This window comes from Amia ocellicauda, chromosome 14 (assembly GCF_036373705.1).
Source record: "Amia ocellicauda isolate fAmiCal2 chromosome 14, fAmiCal2.hap1, whole genome shotgun sequence".
Taxonomy (NCBI): Eukaryota; Metazoa; Chordata; class Actinopteri; order Amiiformes; family Amiidae; genus Amia; species Amia ocellicauda.
In genome coordinates this window covers 4,901,857-4,920,976 of record NC_089863.1, presented here as the reverse complement: position 1 = coordinate 4,920,976, position 19,120 = coordinate 4,901,857, and the positions used below count along the sequence as shown (strand labels likewise).

The window sequence follows — 19,120 nt, the reverse complement described above, 5'->3', positions numbered from 1 at the left end:
AAAAACAAGCACAAGAGAAAGGGATTCTAAGATTAGTGTATTATGCTTATTATTATTGCTGTATAGTAGCTTGCTTGCATACTAACTGTTTTAAGGACGATTACATGAAATGTGTATCTAAAGTTAAAGTCAGAATTGTACACGAGGTACCGCTGTAAAGTTAGCCTGACCTTTGATATTAATTTGATATTTGATATTGGACTCGCCCTGCCCGACAGGAATGAGAAGAGCTGCGTCTCCCCAAGCAGGACGGCTAGAGATGTCATCCAGTTTCACAAGAAGAGGACCAGTCGTGTTGTTTCACAGCCTTGGTTTTAATTGTGAATCTTAACAATCATTTTTGAAAAATCACTTAGACTGACCCTGGTTGTGGCTTTATGTCCCCCAACAGCAGTTAAAGTGTCCAAACCAACTATAATGTTCAGCAGTCCAATTGTGCAGTGTTTCACAAGCCCTCGTTCACATGTGAATCCTACCAATAATTTGTGGGAAACGGTATACTATACATCACACCACATATATGCACACAGACGGCACTGGTGACATGGCTTTACTAGTAGTGAATGGTTTCTCTGTTGAACCTTATGAAGAATTGTATTGTTTTTAAACAGATGTCGTGCCCTGCCCCCCATACATCAGTACATAAAGAAAGGAAAAGAGACGCATGTACTCGTTTTCAAACCGTATTTGGATAAAAAGAGGTAAATAAGTACTGTGTTAGACATTATCGTTAATTTGTGGAATGCACACACAGACACACACGAACATATGTGTATATAATATAGCCTATATTATACACACATATCTACAAATGCATGTATAGGCTATACATACATACATACATACATACATACATACATATACATGTATATATTTATGTATATGTATGTATACATGTATGTGCGATGTTATTGTTCTTCTCAAACTATTTTTTAAGATTCACAATTAAAACCAAGGCTGTGAAACAACACGACTGGTCCTCTTCTTGTGAAACTGGATGACATCTCTAGCCGTCCTGCTTGGGGAGACGCAGCTCTTCTCATTCCTGTCGGGCAGGGCGAGTCCAATATCAAATATCAAATTAATATCAAAGGTCAGGCTAACTTTACAGCGGTACCTCGTGTACAATTCTGACTTTTTTCTCAGATTATAACCCCCCCGGGTCTTTGAGAGAAGAAAAATAAATCAAAACACTCCCAAAGTGGCCCTAATAGGCGTCCGTGTAAACCAGATGGCTGGCTGGCTGTATGAGTTTGTTCTTCTCGCTAGTTTAACTGCACAGTCCAAATCCACCTTACCTGTCTCATTAAAACACGGTGGCGGTGTGTTTGCATCTGTAGCGAGAGGTTCGTTAAAAATGATTGCCTCAGTGAAACTCTGTGCTGTAACACTAGATCTGCAGCATCAATGATCAAGATAGCTAATTAGGTAAGTTAAAATCAGCGGGATTTGGTCTAGATCAAACGGTGCGCCTGCCAAGGGGGTGCAGGCGTGTGCCAAGAAAGACTCGAGCTAGTTACAGTTATAAAAATACAAATAAATAAGCATATTATATTCTAAAAGAACTCCAATTAAAAAAAGAACACGGAAAGCTTTTGCTTAACGTTCTACTGTTCTAAAGCAACATTGACGTCAGACGTGTTTGTGTATTATTATTATTATTATTATTATTATTATTATTATTATTATTATTTGTACGTACGTTGTGTATTTTCTCCGACAAGCAAATTTAGCAACGTGCTTAGAAAAGTAGTTGTGAGAAATTGATCGTTTTGTGAGAAAGGGAGAAAGCGTACGTGCTATAGTATTCCTTGGTTTAATACCGTATAGGCCAATACATACAACAACAACAACAACAACAACAGTAATATAAATGCTTCATAGTATACTACAGTATATATAACAACATACCATGGCACAAAAAGTATTGATGGTACAATTTGACATCCTAGGGTACAGCGTGGTACATATCATGAATTGAATCCTATACTATTTATTCACGGCGGATATAACACCAAATAAAGATATACAAATCCGTGGTAAATGTAAAGGGTACATATGATGGAAATGTTTCTACAACTCGCACTCGATCTTTGCATTGTGTCATAATATTTTACAGACTTTTACGTAATAGGTGTAAAGTATTGAATATTTTTGTCTTAAGTGTAACTGTGACAGTATAAATAAACACACACATTAGTTTCCAGGTGTGGCGTCAGAGACAGCGCTGGACTCTGATAACACCGTGTAACATTTTTTTTTTTAATTTCCTAATTGCTTATGCCTCAAAAGTATATAAAATGTCTATTATTCCCCACAAACCTTGCTTTTGTGACCAGGAGAGAGATCATTAGAAATGTAACTACTTCCAATGAGAAAACGGGCGAATGTGTGTCTTTTTGTTCACATAAAGTCAGAAAAAAAAACATGAATCCAAATTAACATGTATTTAAACTAAATTAATACCAAAATGACTACAAACAAATTAGAAGTGAGTATAGTATACAGTAGTATACTGTAAATACAGTATAATTGTAAATCTCGAAAAACTAGACTTCTAAATCTTTTGTAGTTATTTTTCTATTACTTTAAAATAAATGTTAATTTGGATTCATTTTCTTTTTTCTTTATTTTTTTTTACTTATGTAAACGAAAACACACAAAAATCGCCCGTTTTCTCATTGGAAATAGTTACATTTCAAAATATCACTGTCCTGGTCACAAAATGGTGACACGGGTTTTAAAAATACATTAAAATTATAAAGTGATTTTAAAATGTCCGACCTTGTGTTATTGTTTGAGTGCGTTATTTTCCCATTTTTAAATGTTTGTTATGATATAAATTAATTGAAGGGTTAATAAACGCAATTAGGCGCTCTGCCAGTGTGTAAATTAATTAAAAGTGATTATCTACATTTTCAACAGGCAAACCTTGAATCTTGTTATCATACTAACATCTCTGAAGTTTGCAGCAACTTTCCCTGAATTAATTCATGGTTTTCATTCTCAAGAAACTGTTTAATAATCCCCTACAGCCGACCAACAGACAGATATGTTTAATAATCGAGATCAGTTTAGATTTGACTGAGAAAGAGAAAGGTGTAATTGTTTCTGGTATTCGTCCATTTTGTTTGACTTCCCTCCCCTTAGTATAATGACCAAATACAAAAAAAAACACACCTTTCCATTTGCATTAATTAATTTATTGGTGCATAAATTCTCCCCCACACCTTCTGAGATTGCTTCGCTTGAAGCAGAAAAATGATCTCCATTAATGGGGGTTATAAATCACAGCTCAGCTTTGCCCGCAGGTAGCCGTTCACCTCTCACCCATTTCACCAACTCTGCTCTATTCATGCCATGTTATATATAATGCCACACCGGCCTTACTTAACTCACACACGGTGTCAAGGAGATTACGAAACTGCACACAAGAAATAGGTGTACACACCCATTACAGGAATATATAGCGTCATGCAACCCAGACCTTTAGCCGCTGGCGTTAGTGTGCATTTGTTTAATTATTGTTATTAATATTGTTGTTGTTAATCAAGCACACAACTCACAACAGTAGTCTTTTATAATGAAATGAACGGGTATTTAGGCTCTGTTTTATCTGTTTTTTGTGTGTGTTTTAGCAAGCATCCATTTCATTAAGGACTGTTGCCTGGAGTTGGCGGACCAGCAGCAATCAACGCATCAAACACAGCGACGGCACTGTTACTCAGGCTTGTGTTATTTACAATGCATGTGCTAAACCTGTGTATGCAAATGAGTTCGGACGAATAGTAGGCACTTCCCATCAAATTTATTTGGAAGAAATCAAAAGGGATCCTGAGAATTTACCTGTGTTGAGTGTTTGTAATAAACATGTTACTTCTTCCTCGTTATAAAGAGGCAGTAAAAGAGGATTTCTGCGGCTCAGTGCTGTCGACTAGGCCACCACAGGCAACAGGGCTGGATGAGTCCGGGACCGGTGCCAATCAGGGTGCAGTCAGGGTGCCCAGGCACTGACCCCCGGATCAATCTGAGACCCTGTATCCAGTGAGGGGCACCTGGGCCTGACCCAATCATTTTGTGGGGTTGATTAGACTTGCTTGTGTGTTTGTCTTGTCGCCTGGATGTACACCTGTTCACTGTGGCCCCCGCCTCCGGTGCCAGAGTGGACACGCCAGGGGCCCCTGCTGTTTCCTCTGTTTACATGCAACACAAGGAGACAGTTGGTTCACTTCCATTACATGACAGAAACCCCCAACGCCTTCCATTCAGAGACGTCCAGGGGGAGATATATTTCTTGTCAAGGGCCACTTCATGTTTTGACACGCTGCTAAAGCGAGAGCGCAGAGCAGCGGGAAGGACGAGCTTTAATTGGATCTTGCTTTTGGGAAAACGCAATTAACCCGATGGTGGCCTCTTTGGTTTTGGTAGCTGACACCCCCCCCTCCGCCTCTCTATAACACAGCAGCTTTCCGAGAAGGACTCGCAAGGGGAGCCACAACCCCTGTTATCTGCGCCATCGTGCAGTAAAGCAACCACAGAGATGCAGGGCTGTAAAAAAGTCCGAAGTTCAGACATCGTGTCTTCGCAACAAAAAGCTTTGCGCGCCGCGGGAGCGTCACTAAGAAGCGCTGCGCCTCCAGCTCCGGACTCGGGTAGGGAGACTCGCCTGCAGCCGGGATGCGCACTATTGTGTATCTAATACAGCCATATAGTATATCTAATGCATATGTTTTATATCGCGTCTACAGTTGCTAAAATGGGTTGTTTTCACACTCGAATGTCTTAAATGTAACACAATTTTGTGGTAGAAACTGCAGAGCTGTACTCAGTTGCGGCTTCATTTTCAGTAAGATGCCACTTTCTTCTAATCAGAAATGTAACCGCTGTGATGTACATCACTGGTTCCCAAACCGGTCCTGGGGGAGCCCCTACCCTGCTGGTTTTTGTTCCAACCGAGCTCTCAATTACTTCATTGAACCCTTAATTGACTAATAATTTCCTAAATCAGACTTTTAATTATTTTAAACAGTAGGGGTTTTAAGCTAAGTATAGAATTATATTAAAAAACGTATCGAAGAAACAACTATTTTCTTACACAATTTAAAAAGTATAATCTAAGCAGATTGTTACTTCAATTAAGGGTTCAATGAAATAATTGAGAGCTCGGTTGGAACAAAAACCAGCAGGGTAGGGGGTCCCCCAGGACCGGTTTGGGAACCACTGATGTGCAGGTTTGTAGTTTTCTATTAATGGGTGGGTCAAAGTTTTGATTTGATCTGTCCCATTATTGTGTTGTAATTTGGTCAGTTTTAACACACAGTTGTTATCCTCGAACAAACACAGAATGTTTTACATTGAACACAATAGTTATAAGACAAATATATGTGTGCATGCTAATACTAAAATTGAAAAGTACGCTTGTGTGTTTCCAGACTAGAAGGCTAAAATAATTGTAAATATGTTTTTTAAGAGGTAAAACCCACAGACACGTATTCCATCGACTTTAAAATATTTGTAATACGATGTAAAAGTGAACTGTTTGACTTGATTTTGGGAACTGCGACCTGTGCCCCGTCTATCCCCCGTCTCATGTTGCAAATTATGCTTTTAATCTCACCATTTGGGAACATACAGCTCTGGGAAAAAATAAGAGACCACTCCAGTTTCAGAAATCAATGTTAAGTGGTCTCATAATGTTTTCCAAAGGTGTATATTTAAATGTCCCATAGGTCATATCTATATATAATACTTAATATATATTAAATACTCTGAAACTATATGGTGCCTTTAAAAACAATAACATAAATATAAGAAACGTTTGGAAAACAGTGTTATATAAAGTCGAATGTCATATAAATATGAATAATAACAAATTAACTAATTTATTATTATTATGATTATTATGATTATTATTATTATTATTATTATTATTACTACTACTACTACTACTACTACTACTACTTTGTCATATGCGAAGATTGCAGTTGAAAATGAATCTGTAGATCTATAGATGTTCCTTGAGAAAGATGAACAGGCTAAATCGTCTAAAAACAAATCTACACAATAGTCCGTTTTAGTCTGGAAAACAATATGCGTTTCCTTCAAAATGTTATGGACTTCATAACTAGAAATTGCGCTGTTTTTATTTTAAATATTGAATATGTTTGTGTGTTTTGCTTTGAAGTGAGGATTATAATGCCAGTATGGAAAACCGTGTAATAGGCCTGTAGATATTAGGCCACATGTTTCCATATAATTGTAACAATATACATATGATTAAATTTGGTATTCGGGTGTTTGTGCCAAATGTCTGCCCCAGACCCGTCCTGTTTAGCGGATCCCAATGAACGGCTCTTACTACGAGCATTAGAGGGCGGGACCGTTTCCATTATTAAATCTGGGTTTGAAAACGTTTGTCTTGCTGGCTGATTGCGGTTGTTATCTGCAGCTGTTTACTTAGCCTCCCAGCCTGTTAATGGTTTATTAGTTTTGTGGAAGTTCGTGCTGTCTGACGCAAAATGCAGGACGATGGCGATTATACTACTCATAATTGTTATTACTGTTATTGTTTCCCAGTCTTTGATACATTGATGCCTCTGACCGGCAACTGTCCACTCTTCCAGGTCTTTCACCATGAGCTCTACACTATCCCGCGGAAAGAAGGGCATTATCAAAACTGCGCAGGATGGTAAGATTGAGCGATACATTGATTGGCTGATTGACTGATCGATTGATTGAGTGGCTGAATGTGAAAGTGTTGCTCGATGGAGTGAATACTCTGGCACTGTCTTTAAATGAGAAAAAAGGGGTTCAATGGGATCGATTGGAAAGATCTGTATCTGTCTACCTAGATCTCTTTCTATCAGCTCATTCAGAATTAATTAAGGAGATCATGTATTAACTGATCTGTGGCGCTCTTCCTTTTTCTCCCTCTCGTCCCTCTCTCCATCTCCTCTCTTCCATCTCTCTCCTCTCCCTCCCGCCCTTTCCTATTTTCTCCCCTCTGCCCTTCTCATCCCCCCTCTCCTCTCTGCCTTTCCATTCTCCCATTTTCTCCCTCCCTCTCTCATCTCTCTCCTTTCATCTTCTCCCCTCTCCTTCTCCTCCCTTTCAATTCCCCCATCCCTCTTCCTCCCCCTCCCTCTCTCCCATCTCTCATTTCATTTTCTCACCTCTCCCCCATCCCTCCCCCTCTTCCCTATATTTTCCACTCTCCATCCCCTCTCCCTTTGTCTCTCCATCTCTCTCTCTCTCTCTCTCTCTCTCTCTCTCTCCACAGTGCAGGACTCTCCCCAGCGGGAGCACGATCCACCGCCCCAGAGCAACACGATCTGCGCTGTGCGCTGGAAGGTGACGGATGAGGAACTGCAGGCGCACAGCTCGGCACCCACAAGCAAACCCGGCCGCAAACTGAACAGCAGTAGACAGCAGGTAATGACCGAGAGAGAGAGCGAGGGAGAGAGAGAGAGGGAAGTGTGGGAGGGAGGGGGCACAAGGTGGTGAAGGTTTAGAGAGGTAGAGATGGGGGAGAAAGGAGTAGGCCCTAGGCAGTCAGAGAAGTGAGCAACAGCTGGGGAAATGGAGAGAGCAGGGGAGAGGGGAGCAAGGGAGGACTGGAGGAGAGCAAACAGGGCTAAGAAACTGGACAAAGGCTCCCAGGGCAACGCGGGGCCACAGTGGGCCACAGTTCACGGGGGACAGGGGGACACGGACACAAGACAGCAACAGGACACTAAAGATATATAAGATGCTCTCTCCCCTTCTCATTGTCCCTCTCTCCCTCCCTCTCTCCCTCCAGAACCCACGTCAGAAGAGCCTGCAGGACCTGCGCAGCCTGGAGGAGTGTGTGCGCTTCATCAACCAGTGGAAGGAGCAGGTGGACCGGGTCTGCAAGGTACAGGAGAGAGAGAGGGAGAGAGGGAGTGAGGGATTTTCTTTAGAATTGCATCCGAAAACACCGATGTATCATATGCTGCTCACGGCAGGAGTGCGTGTCATCTCGGCTGGGTTATCTCGGCTGGGTTATCTCGGCTGGGTTATCTCGCGCAGCCTTTGGCACAACACCTCCGTCAGAGAGGGAGAGAATGGAAGTACAAAACGCTGATCCCAGTGGCGAGGAGCAAGGTCCTTTACACACACACCTTGCTTCCCGCAAACAAAGCAGAATTCCCCCTCCGCAGCCCCGATCAATCCAACTGTCCTCCACTTCCTGGTCACATCGCTCCAACACGGGAGTCACCCAGAGATTACCTTCTTTTACAGCGCTGTTGAGGATTTTACAGCCTCTGGATTGCCTCTCTCCAGCACGTTCTCCAGGGGCCGCCGACAGCAGATTATCCCTGTAACCAGCCCAGATTAGATAACGCCATCTCGGTTTACTCAAGGAGATAGTCTACCCGGTCAAGAGTTGTTGTTGACCGAGACACCCAGAAATATCATCCGTGTGCGTGTGTGCATGGGAGAGGCCCAAAACACTGTTAGCTGCCCTGTGCTCTAGAGAGGGATGCATGTCTGACTCCTGACAGGGTCTCTGTAGATGGGAAGATCAGGGAAGACCTATCCTGTGCGTCCCTGTCCTCTCCTACCCTGTACCCTACCCCTACATCTCCTCTTATCTGGGAGGCCACCAGTGATATTGCGCCGATATCGACTCTGGGCTCTGGGCTCATCCGATTTATCTCGTTGGGAGCGCTGTAACCACCCTCATATCACCCTGCCCGTGCGAGTGCAGAGAGACGAGTCACGGAGGGCACAAAGTCCGGGGGGGAGAATTTATGAATTCAAAAACGGAATAGATAAATAAAGACACAGTGGGAGTTATGCCCTTCGGTGTGCAGGGGATTCTGGGAAGGGTCCCGCGCTGTCATCCCTCTCTGCCACATATTACATAATCAGTTTGTGCATCATTCATTTATGACATTATTATTGGTGGAGCTACAAGGGGAGGAAACGTCCGCCGTTACGTAAATATTTTGCTGGCAATGGACTGACACAAGTGTCTTCGTTCGGTGTCAATCAAAGCCAGGCTGTTTTGAGGAGGTGAATTTAATCCTAAATAAGTTTTATTATTAGTTAGTTTTATAGTTTCCAACATATTAAATACATATTAAACTTTCAAAGAGGTTCGTTCAGAGACAGAAATGTGAACCTGACCAACACCTAGTTTCTCTCGCAGCTGCAGGTTATTACGCACAGCCTTATATTTGAAAAAAGTCGGCATTGATGATAAATAAGTTTTCAACGCGGTGAGGCGGTGTATCATTTACAGGCACAACCCTACTTTAATCCACTGTAACACTTCCTGGTCCTATAAATAATGAACCTGGTATTGTGTACGTCATCTCAGGCACAAATGTGTGCGTCCGTGTGTTGACGGCCTGTTTTATCACCTGCAGTGCGACAGCAAGGACGGAGGGGATGCGGGGGAGGGGAGCAGCAAAGGGGCGGCCTGCTCCGGCCAGGACAGGGAGCCCCTGCAGAGCCCCCGCACTGCGCGCAGCCTGGAGGAGTGTCGGCGCCTCATCCTGGAATGGGCGGACGAGCTCAACAGCGTCGATAAGGTACAGGGGGGCACGGAACGTGAGAGGTTGGGGTGGTACATGCTGGGGTGGAGCAGGGGGTTGGAGATGGTAAGATACATGGGGCAGGGCAGGGGAAGGACAGGGTATTACACACTGGGGTAAACAAGTTCGGGGGCAAGGTACTGGAGCATGGAAAGGATGCACAGGGTACTACGCCCTGGCCAGTTGGGGGTGGCGGGCAGGGCTGAGGGATGGCTATGCCAACTGCTTCTCCTCCCGTCGCAGCTGTTCAAGACGAAGCCCTGGAGGGACGAGGTGGATGGAGAGGAGGGCAGCGAGACAGACGACCCCAGCGAGAAGGACAAGCAGAGGATCATGGAGTGGGCCCTGGAGCTGCAGAGCGTGTCAGAGGTTCGGTCTGATGTTTGCTGTGCCTCTGTGTCTCTCTGATGTCCCCATGTCCCTGTGGTCCTGATGTTGCTGTGTGTGTGTGTGTGTGTATGTGTGTCCCTGTGGTCCTGACGTCTCTGTGTGTGTATTTGCAGAGCTGCGGTCTGCCGGGTGAAGAACTCTCCCAGATGCTGCGTCTCCTGGGCCTGAAGAAGCGCCGACTCATGAGCGTCCTGCCCTTCCTGGAGTTCATCACCTGGTCGCTGCTCAAGGAGGACGCCAAGGTGAATACCCCATGTCCCTCCATACCTCTCCTCCAGCCCTGACTGTGCACCCCATCAGAGCCACAGCCAACCCAACCCAATGCCACCCCTAGCAGGAGTCAAGGGCGAGCTTAGATGAGGGTGTAAAGATGTTATGACAGGTTTTCTGTTTTGGGTTTCAGCCAGATGAGCTCCACAAGCTTTACAAGGACAATATGGCCCCCTCCCTCACCCTCCTCGCCCCCAAGAGACGTTCCCGATCGTTCCAGTTAGAGACGGGAATGCGTTAGGTGACCAGGGGAATCGGGGTTGAGGCCGTAGAACAATACAGTCTTTCACGAGGAGAGATAAGGCTCTGTTATCGCCCAGCCGCTGAAATGCCCATCCCCCCCTCAATCATAGTCCTGGCTCAATCTCCTGACCAATCACAGGGCTATTTGCTCAGGACACTCACAGGGCCACAGGCCGCCATTATAATATGAGTGAGTTTTCCTCAGCAGGTCTAGCTCTGACACCCTGCTCTGTTTCTCCTCCAGGGCACTGTACCGCAGCTCTGGCTGTCGGCCAAGCAGAGGACCTGGCGTGCAGGTGAGTCAAAGGACTGACGGGGACGGTTACTTAAGAAAGGCTCGCAGACAAATAACATACAGTCCAGCGTGGGGGGTCTCTCCCAGTCACGCCAGGCGTGCCAAGGGGCTGGGCGCTGGGCAGCAGGAATCGGCGAGCAGCTGACTGGCATTTCCTGTCAACTGTCTCACTGTCCAGTGACCACAGGGTTATTTCCTCACCCTGGTTAACACTGCTACAGCAACAACTCAATGAAGACGGCAACGCTGCAAACTCACGTGAAATCTTGCCTGTTCTCATTAATTTATATATTTTTTATTTTCTTTCTCTCTTCAATCCAGGGACGTCAAAATACATCCCCAACTCAGGTATGACGTTCTCTCAGTCATATTTATACACACACACACACATACTCAGACTGCATGTGTGTCTGTGTCCATTAGCCTCAGTGGATGTCTCTCTGGTGTGGCACTGGACTGAATTTAACCTGCTCTTGTGTCTGTCTCCCCCACAGTGTGGAGCTGGATCTGCAGCGCGTCAGGTGAGCCCCCTTGTCACTCTCTCTTTCTCTCTCCATCTCTAACTATTCCTCCCTCTCTGTCTTCCTCTTTCGCTCTGACTCGCTCTCTCTCCGTCTCTATCTCCCTCTATCTCCCTCAGACTCTCTCCCCATCTCATGCGCCTTCGTTCTCTCTGTCCGTCTCCAGTCGAGGTGACCCTGGACCCCATGACCAATCACCCCTGGCTGATCCTGTCGGAGGACCGGCGCAAGGTGCAGGAGGGCCGGGTGGAGGAGGAGCTGCCCTACAGCCTACAGCGCTTCGACACCTGGCCCTGCGTCCTGGGATGGGAGGGCTTCTCGTCCGGCCGCCACTACTGGGAGGTGGAGCTGGCCAACAACGGCTACTGGCGGGTGGGCGTGACCTCGGCGCAGGCCAAGCGCAAGGGCCGCGTGCCCATGACCCCAAGGCACGGCTACTGGTCCCTGTGGCGCAGCACCCGGCAGTTCTGGGCCTGCACCAAGCCCGAGACCCAGCTGGCCGTGAGCCTGGTGCCCCGCAAGGTGGGCATCTACCTGGACTACGAGGAGGGCCAGGTGTCCTTCTACAACGTGGACACCAAGACCCACATCTTCACGTTCACAGACACCTTCCGCGAGAAGCTCTACCCGCTGTTCGCCCCACTGGACGGCCGCACCCTGATCACCGTGTCCTCGCCCAACACCGTCACCGAGTTCTGAGCCCGTCGGGCGCTTCTCCACTACTGTGGGCCCGTTGTAGCGGACTGGCCCCTCCGTCTCTCTCTCTCTCTCTCTCTCTCACCCATCTGTCTCTCTCTCACTCGCCCTCTCCGCTCTCTCTCCGTGTAGGATGCAAGAATGACTTGGACGAATGTAAAACCGTAGTCTTAAGCAACACCTAAGCACAAAGCAAGGGATGCCACATGGAGCTGTTCTTCGGACACGGCACAGGGCCAGTTGGGCTCGCCACTGGTAGTCCAGCCGCTTAGATAACAGATAAGGCAGAGCGAGAGAGATGTATGTTTATGCATATATACCAGGATACCTGAAGCCGACAAGACAGCCACTGCCTCCCAGCCCCAGGGCTGGATCAATTATAGTATAGTGTAGTGTTGTGTAGCATAGTGTAGGACATTGTACTGTCTAGTCCAGTCTAGTCTAGTGTAGTGTAGTGTAGTCTAGTCTAGAGTAGTGTACTATTGCTCATACAGATCAGACCTATATATCTGAATATATGGTAGACATGCAGATCCTTATATTCTTCAGATTCTTAACTTGGCTCCTTTCTATCTAGATTTGAAATCTACAGGATTATATTTCACATGTATTGAACTCTGTCATCCATCTCTGTATTATTATTGTACAGGTGGAAAATAGCTGGAAAACATATTTTGCAGATATTAAGAAATTGCTGATGGCTAACAAGACCAATGGAAACTAAAGATAAAAAATAATGAGTTACTTACATGGACAATTACACATATATATATTTATATTTAAATGACGCATTGAATGTGTTACTAACCGCCTTCTTAGTCTTACACTGATGGGTCTTGTGATTCGGAGAGTTTTATACGAATAATCAATGCCTATTTATTCCATTTCTGTGTATTTTATTGTGTAAATTGTCGACACTGCTTCGGTGTAGCACAAAACTGGAGAGACAGTGTAAAGTGATGCAGGCTGCTAGCACGATTCACTTTGTGTGTATGCTTCCATAAGCAATACTAAATATGTATACGTTTTTGTGTGTGTAAAAATAAATGCTTCCTGTTCGTATAAATGTAACCCTTTCTAATGGATCAGAACAGACTCCCACCCGCTGTGGAGGTAAAAGGTTTTTTATTTTCCTTTCACTGCCCGGTCTGTTGCCGCCCCATGGACTGGCAGGGCGATCGATCGCTAATAAAGTTTGTTTTTGATCAAGGAGTGTGTGCCGTTATTGCGGTGTCATTCGAGACCATGGGGGGGAGGTTACTGTGGGACATATCGATCAGATGGACCTTGAGTTGCTGCCAGCTGACGGAGCTTGTGCGTCAGGAAGAGAGGAAAGACTTAGATCTACAATCTGCCGATATCAGACTGTCATTCACCTCCTACCTTCATCTCTCTCTCTCTCTCAACCTCACTCCCTCCCTTTCTCCGTCACACACTCACTCACTCTCTCAATCTCTCATTCTGTCCCTCTGTGTCAGATCCCTTTAGGAAAATCACAATGAACGTCCCCTGAACTCTAGCAGATGAAAAGCCATTTGAAAGATTAAAACCAATGCGATATTAAAAAAAAAACTAAAACTAAGCAATTGGCAAATCTTCAGAGCTTAATCTGTGTCACTGTAGAGAGGGGAGCACCCAGGAAACAGAAATCTGGGAAAAGAAAAGTGAGCGAGTGTGACTGCGAGAGCGTGCGTGTCTGTGCGTGTGTATGAGAGAGAATTTTGGGAATATGGGAATGTGGAGTTTCTCGTTTTTTTTTTTGTAGGAGCACATTTGCTTTAATTTGTGCATATCTGAAACGGGAATAGATTCATGTCCACGACCCCCTTGCCCTCGCCCCCTCAGGCACAGGGAAGCAAGCCAACCTACCTGCCTGCGTACTCGTCCGTCCACCGGGAGAGAGCGGGTTCCACAGTCCCAGCGCGGGTCGAGATGACCATAGAGCCCGGGGACAAGTCCGTACCCCATGGAATACTGTGGACAGTTCTGGGCTCCACACTTCAAGAAAGATATCGCTGCTCTAGAGGCAGTTCAGAGGAGAGCAACCAGACTTATTCCAGGTCTGAAGGGAAAGTCCTACTGAGAGACTGAGGACCTGAACCTTTTCACCCTGGAACAGAGGAGACTACGTGGGGACTTGATCCAAGTCTTCAAAATCATGAAAGGCACCGACCACATCAAACCAGAGGAGCTTTTCCAGATCAGCAGGGACACACGCACCCGGGGACACAAATGGAAATTGGGCTTCAAGGCATTCAAGACAGAAAACAGGAGACACTTCTTCACACAGAGAGGCGTCACAATCTGAACAAACTCCCCAGCGATGTGGCTGAAGAGACAATTTGTGCACATTTAAAGTCAGACTGGATAGGATCCTTGATCACTTAGTTATGAATGGACACCAAACGAGCACGATGGGGCCAATGGCCTCCTCTCCTTTGTGAACTTTCTTATGTTCTTATGTTTGTCACACGCCAGGCCGGTCGCCTGTAACGAGCTTAATGAGTCCGAGACCCACCCGGCCCGTGTACCACCTCTCCGTTCTGGCCCCTCCCATTACCTTATACAGATGATCTCATTTCACTCACTTTACTGTCCACTGTTACTGGCACGCAAACTGAGGATGACTTTTTATTTATTTATTCATATAAATAACACAGCCCCCCATGTTCCCCCCTTGCCGGCCAAGCTTCAGTCAGAGCACGATGGCCATGCGTGATCAGAGCCCCTCTCTCTCTCTCAAAGTTCAGCAGCTTTGTCGTCATTTTATGGCCTCAGACAATCAAAAGCGCAGCTGCACGCCGTGTCAGCGTTCAGGAGAAAAACAAAACCATAAACATGAACGTGGCACACAAGACAGACAGAGGCCACTGCATTCGGGAACCAGGAGGGAGAAAGAGCGAGACCAAAGACTCTCGGAGCGATCCCCCCCCGTAGCCGACAACGTCCGGAGACAGATGTAATCGGGATAAAAACACGGCACAAAGCAGAAGTCACGGATACGCCTTTTCTTTTCTCTTTTTTTATTAAAATATTGGAGTTTTTCTGGGCTGGAGAAAACAGCGACGAACAGAAGCAAACCAAACAGAAATATGATAGACAGGGTGGCCCTGTGGTTCATAAAACAATAAGTCAATATGTACAAAAATATACAGCTGTGATTGGAGGGCGGGGGGGGCGGTGTGATGTGCATTGCCACGGGGGGGTCCCGTCAGAGTCCAGTCAGCAATGCCTGTCTGGTTTTGTATTGTCAAGGTGTGGGGGGGGGAGGTTTTTGTTGCTCTTCTCTTCCTCTCTCCATCTTTTGGCGGGTCTATCCCGTCCCCTCGTCCCCCCTTCTCTCCCAATCTCTCTCCCTCGCTGTCCCGTCCCCCCATCCCAAGCCACCTCTCTCCCCCTTCTCCTCCCTCTCTCTCTCCCACACTCTCCTTCCCTCTCCTTACCTGTCCTCCTCATCTTCCCTCCCTCCCTCTCTCTCTCTCCCCCTCCACTCCACTCCACTCCACTCCCACCCTACAGCTCTCTCTCTCGCCCTCTCCCTCCGTCCCTCTACCTCAGGCCCATAGGCTCATGCAGCAGGCAGGCCATGTAGCAGCACACCTCCCAGGCGCGGTCCAGCTGGGCGGCGCTGGACGGGGGGTGCACGGCGCGCAGGTACCGGTAGGTCAGCACCTTGTCGGTCAGGCTGCGCACACTGAGCACCTCCCGGGAGAGCCGGCCCGTGAGCGGAGAAGGGGGAGAAGGAGAGGAGGAGGAGGAGTCCCTCCCCAGCAGGTGGGCCGGCAGGGCCTGGGGGGGCAGGGGCGAGTCCGGGGGCAGCTCCTCCCAGTCCTGGAGGCGGACGGCGCTGGCGAAGCCCAGGTGGCCGCCGGGGGAGGCCAGCACGCAGCCGCGGCGCGGGGAGAGGGCGCGGTAGGGCTGCGGGGACCGGGAGGGGGACGGCCCCGCACCCCCGCCCTCCGAGCCGCTGCCGCTCCCGGCGCCTGCACCCCCCCCGCCCCGCTGGCGCTCCCGGGACGGCACGTCGAACAGCAGGTCAGCACACTCCAACACTGTCAGGCGCCGGCCGCCCCCCAGGACCAGGAAGTGCTTGGGCTGGAAGTAGTTGATGTAGCGCTGACTGCACTTGACCGGGATCTGAGGGAGAGGGGGGAATGTCTTTAGATGTGTGTGTGTGTGTGTGTGTGTAAGAGAGAGAGAGACAGTGTGTGTGTATAAGAGAGAGACAGTGTGTGTGTATAAGAGAGAGTGACAGTGTGTGTGTATAAGAGAGAGAGAGACAGTGTGTGTGTGTATAAGAGAGAGACAGTGTGTGTGTATGAGAGAGAGAGAGAGAGAGACAGTGTGTGTGTATAAGAGAGAGAGACAGTGTGTGTGTATAAGAGAGAGAGACAGTGTGTGTGTATAAGAGAGAGAGACAGTGTGTGTGTATAAGAGAGAGTGACAGTGTGTGTGTATAAGAGAGAGAGACAGTGTGTGTGTGTATAAGAGAGAGAGACAGTGTGTGTGTAAGAGAGAGACAGTGTGTGTGTGTATAAGAGAGAGTAAGTGTGTGTGTATAAGAGAGAGAGACAGTGTGTGTGTAAGAGAGAGACAGTGTGTGTGTGTATAAGAGAGAGTAAGTGTGTGTGTATAAGAGAGAGAGACTGTGTGTGTGTGTATAAGAGAGAGACAGTGTGTGTGTGTATGAGAGAGTGAGTGTGTGTGTGTATAAGAGAGAGACAGTGTGTGTATAAGAGAGAGACAGTGTGTGTGTGTATAAGAGAGAGACAGTGTGTGTGTGTGTGTATAAGAGAGAGACAGTGTGTGTGTGTGTGTGTGTATAAGAGAGAGACAGTGTGTGTGTGTATAAGAGAGAGAGAGACAGTGTGTGTATAAGAGAGAGAGACAGTGTGTGTGTATAAGAGAGAGTGACAGTGTGTGTGTGTATAAGAGAGAGACAGTGTGTGTGTATAAGAGAGAGACAGTGTGTGTGTGTATAAGAGAGAGAGAGAGAGACAGTGTGTGTGTGTATAAGAGAGAGAGACAGTGTGTGTGTGTATAAGAGAGAGAGACAGTGTGTGTATAAGAGAGAGAGACACTGTGTGTGCATAAGAGAGAGAGACAGTGTGTGTGTATAAGAGAGAGAGAGAGAGAGAGACAGTGTGTGTGTATAAGAGAGAGAGAGACAGTGTGTGTGTGTATAAGAGAGAGAGACAGTGTGTGTGTATAAGAGAGAGAGAGACAGTGTGTGTGTGTATAAGAGAGAGAGACAGTGTGTGTGTATAAGAGAGAGACAGTGTGTGTGTGTATAAGAGAGAGAGAGACAGTGTGTGTGTGTATAAGAGAGAGACAGTGTGTGTGTGTATGAGAGAGAGAGACAGTGTGTGTGTGTATGAGAGAGTGACAGTGTGTGTGTATAAGAGAGAGACAGTGTGTGTGTGTATAAGAGAGAGACAGTGTGTGTGTGTGAGAGAGTGACAGTTTGTGTGTGTATAAGAGAGAGAGACAGTGTGTGTGTGTACAAGAGAGAGACAGTGTGTGTGTGTATGAGAGAGAGAGAGAGACAGTGTGTGTATAAGAGAGAGAGACAGTGTGTGTGTATAAGAGAGAGTGACAGTGTGTGTGTATAAGAGAGAGAGACAGTGTGTGTGTGTGTGTATAAGAGAGAGACAGTGTGTGTGTGTATAAGAGAGAGAGTGACAGTGTGTGTGTATAAGAGAGAGAGACAGTGTGTGTGTATAAGAGAGAGACAGTGTGTGTGTGTGTATAAGAGAGAGAGAGAGTGTGTGTGTGTGTATAAGAGAGAGACAGTGTGTGTGTGTGAGAGAGTGACAGTGTGTGTGTGTATAAGAGAGAGAGACAGTGTGTGTGTGTATAAGAGAGAGAGAGAGACAGTGTGTGTGTGTATAAGAGAGAGAGAGAGACAGTGTGTGTGTGTATAAGAGAGAGAGAGAGAGACAGTGTGTGTGTGTATGAGAGAGTGACAGTGTGTGTGTATAAGAGAGAGACTGTGTGTGTGTATAAGAGAGAGAGACAGTGTGTGTGTGTGTATAAGAGAGAGACAGTGTGTGTGTGTGAGAGAGTGACAGTGTGTGTGTATAAGAGAGAGAGACAGTGTGTGTGTGTGTATAAGAGAGAGACAGTGTGTGTGTGTGAGAGAGTGACAGTGTGTGTGTGTATAAGAGAGAGAGACAGTGTGTGTGTATAAGAGAGAGACAGTGTGTGTGTGTGTATAAGAGAGAGACAGTGTGTGTGTATAAGAGAGAGACAGTGTGTGTGTGTATGAGAGAGTGAGTGTGTGTGTGTGTGAGAGAGTGACAGTGTGTGTGTGTATAAGAGAGAGAGACAGTGTGTGTGTATAAGAGAGAGACAGTGTGTGTGTGTATAAGAGAGAGAGAGACAGTGTGTGTATAAGAGAGAGACAGTGTGTGTGTATAAGAGAGAGACAGTGTGTGTGTGTGTATAAGAGAGAGACAGTGTGTGTGTGTGAGAGAGTGACAGTGTGTGTGTATAAGAGAGAGAGACAGTGTGTGTGTGTGTATAAGAGAGAGACAGTGTGTGTGTGTGAGAGAGTGACAGTGTGTGTGTGTATAAGAGAGAGAGACAGTGTGTGTGTATAAGAGAGAGACAGTGTGCGTGTGTGTATAAGAGAGAGACAGTGTGTGTGTATAAGAGAGAGACAGTGTGTGTGTATAAGAGAGAGACAGTGTGCGTGTGTGTATAAGAGAGAGACAGTGTGTGTGTATAAGAGAGAGACAGTGTGTGTGTGTATAAGAGAGAGACAGTGTGTGTGTGTATAAGAGAGAGACAGTGTGTGTGTGTATAAGAGAGAGAGAGAGACAGTGTGTGTGTATAAGAGAGAGACAGTGTGTGTGTGTATAAGAGAGAGAGACAGTGTGTGTGTGTATGAGAGAGAGAGAGACAGTGTGTGTGTGTATGAGAGAGAGAGAGACAGTGTGTGTATAAGAGAGAGAGACAGTGTGTGTGTATAAGAGAGAGTGACAGTGTGTGTATAAGAGAGAGAGACAGTGTGTGTGTATAAGAGAGAGAGACAGTGTGTGTGTGTGTATAAGAGAGACAGTGTGTGTGTATAAGAGAGAGAGACAGTGTGTGTGTGTATAAGAGAGAGAGACAGTGTGTGTGTATAAGAGAGAGAGAGA

The 19,120-nt window shown here is 46.4% G+C and overlaps 2 protein-coding genes across 2 annotated transcripts in view; one reads left to right on the top strand and one right to left on the bottom strand.

Annotated features, from left to right (window-relative positions):
* The first annotated feature begins 2,688 nt into the window (after nucleotides 1-2,688).
* On the top strand, nucleotides 2,689-13,188 carry LOC136768388 (E3 ubiquitin-protein ligase TRIM69). The gene is made up of 11 exons (XM_066722572.1): nucleotides 2,689-4,652; nucleotides 6,624-6,688; nucleotides 7,280-7,431; nucleotides 7,799-7,894; nucleotides 9,396-9,560; nucleotides 9,807-9,932; nucleotides 10,067-10,195; nucleotides 10,711-10,762; nucleotides 11,083-11,109; nucleotides 11,256-11,282; nucleotides 11,449-13,188. Exons 2-11 carry the CDS (start codon nucleotides 6,634-6,636, stop codon nucleotides 11,979-11,981), a joined length of 1,362 nt encoding a protein of 453 aa, XP_066578669.1. The 5' UTR covers nucleotides 2,689-4,652; nucleotides 6,624-6,633; the 3' UTR covers nucleotides 11,982-13,188.
* A 1,796-nt stretch (nucleotides 13,189-14,984) lies between these two features.
* LOC136768083 (uncharacterized) overlaps nucleotides 14,985-19,120 on the bottom strand; it is a 16,516-nt gene continuing 12,380 nt past the window's right edge. Inside the window, exon 10 of the mRNA XM_066722137.1 lies at nucleotides 14,985-16,115. Coding sequence (XP_066578234.1) covers nucleotides 15,528-16,115 — 588 coding nt within the window. The 3' untranslated portion in view covers nucleotides 14,985-15,527. The remainder of the gene's footprint in view (nucleotides 16,116-19,120) is intronic.